The sequence below is a fragment of the Cetorhinus maximus genome, unplaced genomic scaffold (genome assembly GCF_964194155.1).
Source record: "Cetorhinus maximus unplaced genomic scaffold, sCetMax3.hap1.1 HAP1_SCAFFOLD_704, whole genome shotgun sequence".
Lineage (NCBI taxonomy): Eukaryota > Metazoa > Chordata > Chondrichthyes > Lamniformes > Cetorhinidae > Cetorhinus > Cetorhinus maximus.
In genome coordinates this window covers 47,341-59,666 of record NW_027596646.1, presented here as the reverse complement: position 1 = coordinate 59,666, position 12,326 = coordinate 47,341, and the positions used below count along the sequence as shown (strand labels likewise).

The 12,326-nt window shown below is 43.8% G+C and overlaps 1 protein-coding gene across 1 annotated transcript in view; it reads right to left on the bottom strand.

The window, feature by feature from the left end:
* rab8b (RAB8B, member RAS oncogene family) overlaps window positions 1-11,948 on the bottom strand; it is a 129,374-nt gene extending 117,426 nt beyond the window's left edge. Inside the window, exon 1 of the mRNA XM_078535856.1 lies at window positions 11,756-11,948. Coding sequence (XP_078391982.1) covers window positions 11,756-11,879 — 124 coding nt within the window. The 5' untranslated portion in view covers window positions 11,880-11,948. The remainder of the gene's footprint in view (window positions 1-11,755) is intronic.
* Window positions 11,949-12,326: the final 378 nt, after the last annotated feature.

The window sequence follows — 12,326 nt, the reverse complement described above, 5'->3', positions numbered from 1 at the left end:
TGTGCCAAACCTTACCTTGCCAAAATTTGCTTATCAGCTCCTTGAGTGAGAAGAAAATTGAAATGCACCCCCCTCACCCCATGTGAAAAAGTTGGACAAGCCTGGTCTAGAACAAGGCCTAACAACCACCTGACCCTTAAACAGTCTTATGGCAAAGACAACTTATCTGTTAACTTGCTCAGTGGCATGGCAGAGTAGCAATGCTGACTGGTCTGACATTGATATGTGTTGGCAATCGTACATAGCCTGAGTAAACAATCTCCGTCCTGCTGTGGAACAGAGGCCAGATGATTGTAAAAGAGCAGGACCCCAGGTCACAGCACATCATCCACAGGCTGAGAAAAATCTCAAATGGACGGCCTCTCCCAACTATAAAATATTAAATTTACAAACTGGACTCTCAAATACTAACAGCTTCTGCAATTATCTGCTTGGCCATTGATTGAAAGGGGGATAATTTAACTCTTAGGCAAGAAAGAAAGGCATTTTCCAGTTTGCTCTGCTCATCCAACTAAAATAGCTTCTGACATTTGCAAGGAACCCCAACTATTACTTTGCTTGCTATATCATGTTGATTGATAATTCACAGGCAAGAGAGATGAAAGATCTTACAAAACAACATTCCCAGGCTTAAAACTGAGTATAGAGTTTCTAAGTTACAGTTTCATTGTTCTCAGAGACATGGTCGAGAGGAGCAGGATTGGCAGCTCAATATTCCATCCAGGATATAAGGTCTTCAGGCGAGACAGGGAAGGAGGTAAAAAAAGGGGGGGTATCGCAATATTGATCAAGGAATCAATTACAGCAGTAAGGAGGGATGACATCTTAGAAGGCTCCTCAAATGAAGCTATATGGGTAAAACTTAAAAACAAAAAAGGAGCAATCGCATTGCTGGGAGTGTACTATAGGCCCCCAAAGAGTCAGAGAGAAATAGAAGAACAGATATGTAAGCAAATTTCAGAGAAGTGTAAAAATAATAGGGTAGTAATAGTGGGGGATTTCCCCAACATTAACTGGGTTAGTCTTGGTGTGATAGGTTTAGAGAGAGCGGAATTCTTAAAATGCATCCAGGAGAGCTTTTTAAGCCAGTACATAGAAGGTCCGACAAGAGAGGAAGCAACCCTGGACTTAATTTTAGGGAATGAAGCCAGGCAAGCGACAGAGGTATCGGTGGGGGAGCATTTTGCAGATAGTGATCATAACTCCGTTAGATTCAAGGTTGTTATGGAAAAGGACAAGGATGGGCCAGAAATCAGAGTTCTAAATTGGAAGAAGGCCAAGTTTAATAAGATCAGATATGATTTGGCCAGAGTGGACTGGGAGCAGCTACTTTTAGGTAAATCTGCGTCAGAGCAGTGGGACTCATTCAAGAAGGAAATAGGGAGAGTACAGGGCCAACATATTCCAGTAAAGACAAAGGGTGGAGCCAACAAATCCAGGGGACCCCGGATGTCGAGGGATATACAGGATTGGATAAAGACAAAAAGGGAGGCTTATGGCGGATACCCAGGGCTCAAAACAGTGGAAGCCCTAGAGGAGTATCGAATGTGTAGGGGGCGGGGGGAAACTTAAAAAGGAAATTAGGAGAGCAAAAAGGGGGCATGAAAAAACATTCGCAGGTAAAATAAAGGAAAATCCGAAGTTATTTTACAACTACATTAAAAGCAAGAGGATAACTACGGAAAGGGTAGGACCCATTAAGGACCAGAGTGGTAACGTGTGTGTGGAGCCGGAAGACATAGGTAGGGATCTAAATGAATACTTTGTGTCAGTGTTCACAAGTGAGAGGGACAACGTGGATGTGGAAATCAGGCAGAAAGACTGTGATATAATTAAAGAAATTAGCACAGAAAAGGAGGAGGTTCTAAGTTGTCTGACAGGCTTAAAAGTAGATAAATCTCCAGGCCCGGATGAAATGCATCCCAGGCTGTTGAGTGAGGCAAGGGAGGAGATTGCAGGGGCACTGACAATATTTTCAATACCTCTCTGGCCACAGGAGAGGTGCCAGAGGACTGGAGGACAACCAATGTGGTACCGTTATTCAAGAAGGGAGGAAGGGATAAACCAGGGAACTACAGGCCAGTGAGTCTAACCTCAGTGGTGGGGAAACTATTGGAAGCAATTCTTAGGGACAGAATTAATCTACACTTGGAGAGGCAGGGATTAATCGAGGACAGTCAGCATGGTTTTGTTAAGGGGAGGTCATGTCTGACCAATCTGATTGAATTTTTCGAAGAAGTGACCAGGTGTGTTGAAGAGGGCAATGCATTTGACGTAGTCTACTTGGACTTCAGCAAGGCTTTTGATAAGGTCCCGCATGGGAGACTGATAATGAAGGTAAGAGCCCATGGGATCCAAGGCAATTTAGCAAATTGGATCCAGAATTGGCTGAGTGGCAGGAAGCAGAGGGTGATGATCGAGGGGTGTTTTTGTGACTGACTGCCTGTGTCCAGTGGGGTTCCACAGGGATCGGTGTTGGGTGCCTTGCTGTTTGTATAGAAAACGATTTAGACTTGAACGTAGGAGGGTTGATCAGTAAGTTCGCAGATGACAAGAAAATTGGTGGTAAATAGTGAGGAGGATAGCCTTAGATTACAGGAGGATTAGACGGGCTGGTCAGATGGGCTGATCAGTGGCAAATGGAATTTAATCCGGATAAGTGAGAGGTGATGCACTTGGGCAGGACAAACAAGGTACGGGAACATGCAATGAATGGTAGGACCCTGGGAAGTACCGAGGATCAGAGGGACCTTGGTGTGCATGTCCACTGGTCCCTTAAGGTAGAACAGGTAGATAAAGTGGCTAAGAAGGCATATGGGATACTTGCCTTCATTAGCCGAGGCATAGAATATAAGAGCAGGGAGGTTGTGCTGGAACTGTATAAAACGCTGGGGGGTTAGGCCACAGCTAGAGTACAGCGTGCAGTTCTGGAATCCGCATTATAGGAAGAACGTGATTGCACGAGAGAGAGTGCAGAGGAGATTTACCAGGATGTTGCCTGGGCTGGAGAGTTTTAGTTATGAGGAGAGATTGGATAGACTGGGGTTATTTTCCCTGGAGCAGGGGAGATTGAGGGGGGACATGATTGAGGTGTATAAAATTTTGAGGGTCACAGATAGGGTGGACAGGAAGGAACTTTTCCCCTTGGCGGAGGGATCAATAACCAGGGGGCATAGATTTAAGGTAAGGGGCAGGAGGTTTAGAGGGAATGTGAGGAAAAATTTTTTCACCCAGAGGGTGGTGGGAATCTGGAACTCACTGCCTGGAGGGGTGGTAGAGGCAGAAGCCCTCATAACATTTAAGGAGTATTTGGATGTGTACTTACGATACCATGGCATACAAGGCTATGGGCCTAGTGCTGGGAAATGGGATTAGAACAGTTAGGTACTTGTTTGACTGGCGCAGACTCGATGGGCCGAAGGGCCTTTTTCTGTGCTGTCGACCTCTATGACTCTAAATCTTTCACAATCAAAAGTACCTTGCTGCATGATTCAGTTAACATAAACAGACTTCCCGCCTCAGCAAGTTTAACTGTGAACAACTGTCTATGTGGCTGAGTGTGTCAGACCTGTGGCTCAGTTGGTAGCATTCTTGCCTCTCCACAGAAATCTGTGTTCAAGTCCCACTCTAGGACTTGAGCACAAAACTCAAGATTACAATTCTAGTGCAGTACTGAGGGGAGTGCTGCACCAAAACATTAAACTGAGACCCCTCAGCCCTCTCAGATGGATATAAAAGGTCCCACGTCACTATTTTGAAGAAGAGCATGGGAATTCTCCCTAATGTCCTGAGCAATAACTAGCTCTCAACTAACATAAAAACAGAATACCCAGTCATTATTATATTGCTGTTTGTGGGAGTTTGCTGTGTGAAAATCTGCTACCACATTTCTTACATTACAGTAAAACTTACACTTCCAAAGTACTTAATTAGCTATGATGTACTTTGTGATGGCCTGTGGGTGTAAAAGGTATTATAGAAAGTCAAGTCTTTCTTTCTAAAAGTCCGGCGGCTTTACGTCAAGTTTGTGCTGAGTTAACTGATCTCAGATAGGCTGGTAAGTGCAGCAGAACAAGTTAGCCCCATTGCCTTGAAAAGGGGTGTACCCAGGACTTCCAATCCTCATCACTAATCTAATAACCCCTGCTGAAAATGCATGCCAACATCAAGTGAGAATTAGATCAGGCTGAGCTGTGATGTCCCCACATTCAAATAATCTGTCAGTGCAGTTAAGGTTAACATGAAAAAACGTCCACTTGGTTAAAATACTAGAGGGGGTTTCATACCTGTAGAGCCTTATCACAGTGAAGACTGAGATCAGGAAGACAGCAGAGACAATTAGCTAGGGGAAAAAAGCCACTCCTTTAAAGACTACAAATACACAAATAAAATCTTTAGTGCACAATCCTTTGTAACAAACCATTCCTGAAGAATAGCTGGCTGTTTGAAAGTAAGGAATATTGAAGAACATTAAGTAATCAGCAAGAATAATTAAGCTCGCTAGCTCACACAGAGAAAAAGCCACTGGCAGATTTGATCAGGTGAGAGGCTGTAACTGTGTCAGAGAGTTCGATGGTTCAATCTGAAAACTTTTCCTACTACAGAGTTTGAAAAGAAACGTCCACATACTGTGCAAGCAAATTCACTCTCTGAAGCAGCTTCTAAGCACTTATTTAAGAACTTTCTGCAAGAGTATGGCTTAGTCACTCCTCCATGCTCACCGAACCTAAAAACATAAGACATCCTGCTGGATCACATATGGATATCTATTTAAAAATGCAAATATACTACAGTACAACACTGCACACAAGAAACAGGTTAAGAAACAATAACTTGGGCAGAAGCTGAGTGGTGAAAACCTACACTTTCAAAAAGATTTATCCTTTGTGGCTGACAAAGAACCAACTGACATGTTTGTGTTCAAATAGTGAAGTAAATTGGTTTCAATCCTTGGCTCTGCCACATACTTCAATAAACTCACAATCTCACTTTCCAGTATGACTCCCAAAAAATTCAAAAATACTAACATACTCACCCATCTCATAAAACAAGTCTATACAATAGTCTATAGAGAGCCTCCACTGACCAAATAGTTGCCTCATAACTTCCATTTTATTCTGCAACACACACAGCTAGTAAGGACAATTTAGGATTAGTTTAGTTCCCATATTAATCATGGTTTCAAGGCATATTATGCAACCAGTTGGACAAGTCAATTATGTGCCTTTTAGTCATTTCCCCTTATTGCTAATTCTTTTTTCCAAACTGGGGGGGGATTACTGTTCTTATGTCAAAGAAACAAATGAGGTATGGACTGCTCTGCCATTGTAATTGCAGTACAGCTTGCAATGATCTATTTACATCTCAGTAATATGCTATGGAGAACCTGTAATTTCTACTTGAACTCTGAGAAGTACTAACATAATTACAAACTCTGCCTACCCTAACATGAACGGTAATAAGAAAGAGCATTTTGTATAGTGGATGGTGAACATGAAGCAATGGAGAGATCCATTACCCATCTGTGGTACTGGGACCAATGGGAACAATTTGCAATGGTGAATTAAGAAATATATTACTATGTGGTGTTTATTGGCATCAATGGGATTTTCCCTGTGCATATTAACATCAATATTTTACTCTGGTACAAAATCTCATCAATATACAAACTCTGACTGACAGAATCGAGAAAAAAGCAGACTTCTTAGAAAAGTGGGCCTAAATTCCACTAGTGCGTACACATGCTCAAAGTGAGATGACATCTACATTTGATACAAAAACAAAAATTGCTGGAAAAACTCAGCAGGTCTGAAAGCATCTGTGGAGAGGAAGACAGAGTCAATGTTTCCAGTCCGTCTGACTCTTCATCAGCATCCGCAGTGTTTTGCTTTTATCTAAATTTGATGCTTTAACAAAGAGTTTAAGTTGAAAGAAAAATAGACTGGACAGCTTTACCATATATGTGAAAAACACTTTTCCTGTGTTCACATTAACAGAGACTGTCTATGTCAACTTGTCATTCTGTAGTGACACCCTCTCATCAATGGCGGTGTACTAACTTATCCGAGCATCTCAGCCCCTACTGCAGTGAAATTCTCATATTAAAACCAGCTCAACTTCTCTGGTTTTCAAAATTCCACAAGTTCTGCTGTTTAACCGTAAATATAACATTAAATATTACATAGAAATAATGACAAAATGTGAGATTTTAAAACGGAGCCTAAAATCCAAGCATCACAGTCAAATTAATGATTGCCCTCCAGCCCCGCTTCACCTGAAAATTACACTTGCTCTTCAATCCTGCTCTGCATCGCCACAAGATATTGACTAATCTTTTAGAGAAATATAAAGGACTCCATTGAATCTGAACACCATTGCTGCTTCATTTACATGGAATTACTGGTCTTCATGTTGGCTGCAGCCAACATGGCCTGCAACTCATTGTTCTGCTCATGTGTGTGGTAAACATTTAGAGGGTGGGGAGAACAGGGTCGGTCCACTGTCTCGCAATGCACCTGCAGCTAATTGCAAATATTAAAAGGTTTCCTTTCTTTTAAACAAAAATCAGCTTGATGCAACACTAGAGTCACACTACATCCACATCCTGTCTACCGTCAGGTCAAACCCAACTTTGAATTTACATTGCACTGCAGGATCTGTACAAACCACAGCTACTTTGCATGAGCATACTAGAGTTCAGTGTAAATGCACCTTAAAACAGATCTGAAGCATGCAGCCAATGTACATCATATCTAATTGTAGAATTCATAGTTCATGGTAGTCTATTCAATACTCCAAATAAATATTAAATGGTATTACAATAAACTGCAGAAGAAAGAGTAGTCAAGTTAATACACTGACATATGTATGTCTTATATGAACATTTTAAATTCATCACTTCAAAATGCTTTCATCATAACCAACATCTGGGCTTCATCTCGACAAACCAATGGACATTTTTCACTGATCAAGTAGTCAGAAGTACGAAAACTTTGTATACCTATTTTACTGTAATCTACTGTTAAAATACACTCTTATTCTGGCTTTAAGCATGTGCTGTGTTTATCAGCAGGAACTACATGTGTTTCACACTAGAAAATCAGAAACTATAGTCTACGCCCAATAAACAATGTCAGCTTTTATATTCAAATTTTTAATTAACCAATAATTTTAATTGAGAATTGTAAGTAGCAGTAAAGTGGGGAATTAGTGTAAAAATGTTTTTGTCAAACCAATTAAATGAAGCAATTTTGAATTAATAAAAAATTCTCCGTTTTGTTCAGAGACAAACATTGCGATGAGAATTTCCACCAGTGTCTGAAACCAACCTGATCAAAACGTACAGGTGGAACTTCCGAATACAATGAAATTAATCTTTAAAATATACTACAAACTCAAATGCTTTTCTAAAAACATTTAGTGCTGACCAAAAAACTAAGATGCTCAAATTCATACGATAATATAAAACTCTAAACTAAGTAGCCAGCTAGGGAACCCAGGCAGAAAATAATTCATAACCCAAACTGAATTAACTGAAATTATCTCCAAACTCTATTATATTAATGTTGTTGCTCATTTATATTTCAAAACGTATTTAATTCTGATAATTACTTCTAAACTTCCAGCAAATGTCTTGCACTTAGTGTCAGGTTTGAAATGAGTCAATGGTAGCCTGAGCCTCAAGGTTGTAGGTTTAAATCCCACTCCAGAGACTTCAGCACATAACCTAGACTGACACTAAAGTTTTGCCCTGTCAGAGGTCCTGTCTTTGGATGAGATGTTAAACCAAGAACCTGTTTGGCCTCAAGGTGCACACAAAGATCCCATAGCCCTATTCAAAAGAACAACAGGGAGGTTTCCTATCACCAAAGACAGGAAAGGAAGTAAAGGGGTTGGGGTGACGGTATTGATTGAGAACATTGCAGTGCTGAAGAAAGAAGATGTCACAAAGGAATCTATTTGGCTAGAGCTAAGGAACAAAAAAGCAGCAATTATATTGTTTAGTGTTGTTTACAGGCCATCAACCATTGGGAAGGATGTAGAGGAACAAATTTGCAAGAGACACAAAAATTATAGGGCAGTTATAATGGGGGACTTTAATTATCCAAATATAGAGTGTGGTAGCATAAAGAACAGTGTGGAACAAGAGATGATCACTGTCTCTTAAATGCTTTCCTACATTGTGTCATAAGGTTTAGGCTGACTATGGAAAAAGGCAAAGAACAATCCAGAGTAAGAATAATTAACTGGGGGAAAGCCATCTTCAGTGATTAAGAATGGATCTGGGCCGAATAAATTGGAGTCAATGGTTGGCAGGAAAAATGGTAGCTGTTCTGGGCTACCTTCAAAGAGATGATTCGGGCACAGTCAAGGTATATTCCCTCGAAAGGGAAAGGTAGAGCAAACAAATCCGGAACTCCCTGGTTGACAGAAGAGTTAGAAGTTAAAATAAAGAAGAAAAAGTGTGCTTATGACAGATGTCAGGTAGAAAATATAATTGAGAACCAGTCTGAACATAGAAGGCTCAGAGGGGAAGTGAAAAAGCAAATAAGGGAAGCAAAGACGAAATACAAAAAGGGACTGGCAGCTAACATAAAAGGGAATCCCAAAGTCTTCTATAGGCACATAAATAATACAAGGACAGTAAAAGGAGTGGGGCAGATTAGGGACCAAGAAGGGGATTTACTCTTGAAGGCAAAGGGCATGGCTGAGTTAATAAATGAATACTTTGCTTCTGTCTTTGCCAACGGAGAAAATGCTGCACAGGCCATGGGAAAAGAGGAGGTAATTCGGGCGCTAGAAGGTTTTAAAATTGATAAGGATATGGTATTGGATAGGTTGTCTGTACGTAAAATGAATCAGGCACTAAGACCGGATGAGATGCATCCAAGGATACTTAGGGAAGTGAGAAGAGAAATGGCAGAGGCACTGGCTATAATTTTTTGTTAAACTTGGGTGTGATGCCAGGGAACTGGGGAATTGCAAACGTTACACCCTTGTTCAAAAAAGGGTGTAAAGATAAGCCCAGCAGCTACAGACCAATCAGTTTAACTTCAGTTAGGAGGAAACTTCAAAAAAAAATTCAGGACAAAATTAATAGTAAAATGGACAAATGCGGGTTAATTAAAAATAAGCCAACATGGATTTCTTAAGAGGAAAATCATACTTAACCATCTTGCTGGAATTTTTTTTGCAGAGGTAAGAGAGAGGGTTGTTGAGGGCAATACTGTTGATGTGGTGTACGTAGACTTCCAAAAGGCATTTGATACAGTGCAGCACAATAAACTTGTGGGCAAAGTTATAGCTCACAGTATAAAAGGAACACAAGCAACACGGATACAGAATTGGCTGAGTGATACGGAAAAGGGAGTAATGGTTAATGGATGTTTTTCATGCTGGAGCAAGGTTTGTAGTGGGGATCCCCAGGGGTCAGTGTTGGTTCATTTGCTTTTCCTGATATCAGTGACCTAGCCCTTGGTTAACAGATCACAATTTCAAAGTTTGCAAATGTTATGAAACTTGGAAGCACTGAACTGTGTGGAGGATTGTGTGGAACTGTTTTGCATTCATTCATGTACGTGGGTGTCGCTGGCTAGGCCAGCATTTATTGCCCATTCCTAGTTGCCCTTGAGAAGGTGGTGCTGAGCTGCCCTCTTGAACCACTGCAGTCCATGTGTAGGTACACCCAGAGTGCTGTTAGGGAGGGGGTTCTGGGATTCTGACCCAGTGACAGTGAAGGAACAGCGAAATATTTCCCAGTCAGGATGGTGAGTGGCTTGGAAGGGATCTTCCGGGTGGTGGTGTTCCCATGTATCTGCTGCCCTTGCCCCTCTAGATGGTAGCAGTCATGGGTTTGGAACGTGCTGTCCAAGGGGTCTTGGTGAGCTCCTGCAGTGCATCTTGTAGATGGTACACACTGCTGCCACCATGCATCGATGGTGAAGGGAGTGAATGTTTGTGAATGTAGTGCCAATCAAGCAGGCTGCTTTATCCTGGATGGTGTCAAGCTTCTAGAGCATTGTTGGAGCTGCACTCATCCAAGCAAATGGACTGTATTCAATCACGCTCCTGACCAGTGCCTTGTAGACAGGGGACAGGCTTTGGGTAGTCAAGGGAATCGCCATAGGATTCCTAGCCTCTGACCTGCTCTTATGGACACAGCATTTATATGGTTAGTCCAGTTCAGTTTCTGGTCAATAGTAACCCCCCCCAGGATATTGATATTAGAGGATTCAGCGATTGTTGGAGATGGTCTTGCCTGGCACTTGTGTGGCGCGAATGTTACTTGCCACTTGTCAACCCAAGCCTGGATATTGTCTAGGTCTTGCTGCATTTGGACATGGACTGCTTCAGTATCTGAGGAGTCACGAATGGTGAACATTGTGCAATCATCAGCGAACACTCCCACTTCTGACCTTACGATGAAAGGTAGGTCATTGATGAAGTAGCTGAAGGTGGTTAGGACAAGAACAGAAAATGCTGGAAAAGCTCATCTGGTCTATCAGCATCTGTGGAGACAAACAGATTTGACGTTTCGAGTCTGTATGACCCTTTAGCAGCCTGCTCATACAGCCACTCTGTTTTTCTCACCACAGATGCTGTCAGACCTGCTGAGTCTTTGCAGCATTTTCTGTTTTTGTTTCAGATTTCCAGCATTTGCTTTTATGAAGATGATTGGGCCTAGGGGGAGGCGGTGGTATAGTGGTACTGTCACTAGACAATAGAAGGAAATCTGATGTCCTTACCTGGTCTGCCTACATGTGATTCCAGACCCACAGCAATGTGGTTGACTCTTAAATGCTCGTTTCGAGAGCCAATACAGACACAACGGGCTGAATGCCCTCCTGCACCGTAACAATTCTGTGTTTATGCCTCAACCAAAAACATTAACCTCTGCTGCATTTCTCTGCTTTACAACACGAACCAGATCCAGGAGGTAAATGAAGTACTCCTGGTGCCAGTGTTGGGATGTGCTGGGACAGTGGATGGTACGTTATAAATGCTGTTCTGAACACACACACTCAAATGGAAACATTAACTCTGATTTCCTCTCCACAGAATGCTGCCAGAGCTGAATGTTTCCAGCACTTTCTGTTTTGATTCACTCTATAAATGTAGGCTCACTTCAGAGCGACTCTCAGCTGCAAAGAGGGGACGGAGCTGACGCAGGAGTCCAGAGGCTGGGAATACCAACTCCCTCCAATGGGGAGGGGGAGAGAGGGGGGGGAATAGAGGGGAGGGGGGGATAGAGGGGAGGGGGGAAGGAGGAGGAAGGGGAGGGGGGAGGTGGGGGGGGAAGGGGAGGGGGAGGTGGGGGGAGGAGGAAGGGGGAAAGGGGGGAGGAGGAAATAGGGGGGAGGGGGAGGGGGAAATAGGGGGGAGGGGGAGGGGGAAATAGGGGGGAGGGGGTGGGGGGGGAGGGGGTGGGGGGGGAGGAGGGGAAGGGGAAGGGGGGGAAGGGGAAGGGGAAGGGGAAGGGGGGGAAGGGGAAGGGGGGGAAGGGGAAGGGGGGGAAGGGGAAGGGGGGGAAGGGGAAGGGGGGGAAGGGGAAGGGGGGGAGGGGAAGGGGAAGGGGGGGAAGGGGAAGGGGGGGAAGGGGAAGGGGGGAAGGGGAAGGGGGGGAAGGGGAAGGGGGGGGAGGGGAGCCCCTCTGACAACCGCAGGCCCCGAGCCCGCTTTCCCTGCTCCATCCCTCCCTCCCTCACCCCGCCCCTTCTCCCCTCCCGTCCCGTCCGTCCGTCTCTCACTCACTCACCTATGGTGGAGATGAAAGTTGTGTTAAAGGCGTCCTCCGAGAAGCGGAAGAGGAGGCAGGTTTTCCCCACGCCGCTGTCCCCGATCAGCAGCAGCTTGAAGAGATAATCGTAGGTCTTGGCCATGGCGAGCCGGGCAGGCGGAATCTCCCTGCTGCGACCGAGCCCAACAACCTGCGCATGCGCCGAGAGAGGGGGCGAGGCATCAACGTCATCCCCAGACCCGCAGCTGATTGACCATATTTTGACGTAACGGAACGCTGCGTTTTGCGTCACCGTCGCACTGACTGCTGGGAATTGTAGTCCTCTCTCCCCTTTCTGAAGCTGTGCCTCCCACTCCTTCCAGATTCCACCAGGAGAGGGTTCTAAAGTGACCATGTTACCAAATTCGGCCAGTTAGCCTAACATCAGCAATAGGGAGATAGATCTCTCAGACTTTCTGGCCTTTCCCCCAGCACATATGGCACCACATGTAATCCTAAAGTCTTTCACAACTCTGAATTCCTAAAGTAGAGTTCAATCCTATCCTGGGTGACCAGATTTATCAGGGCACATTGACCAGCTCCTGTTATA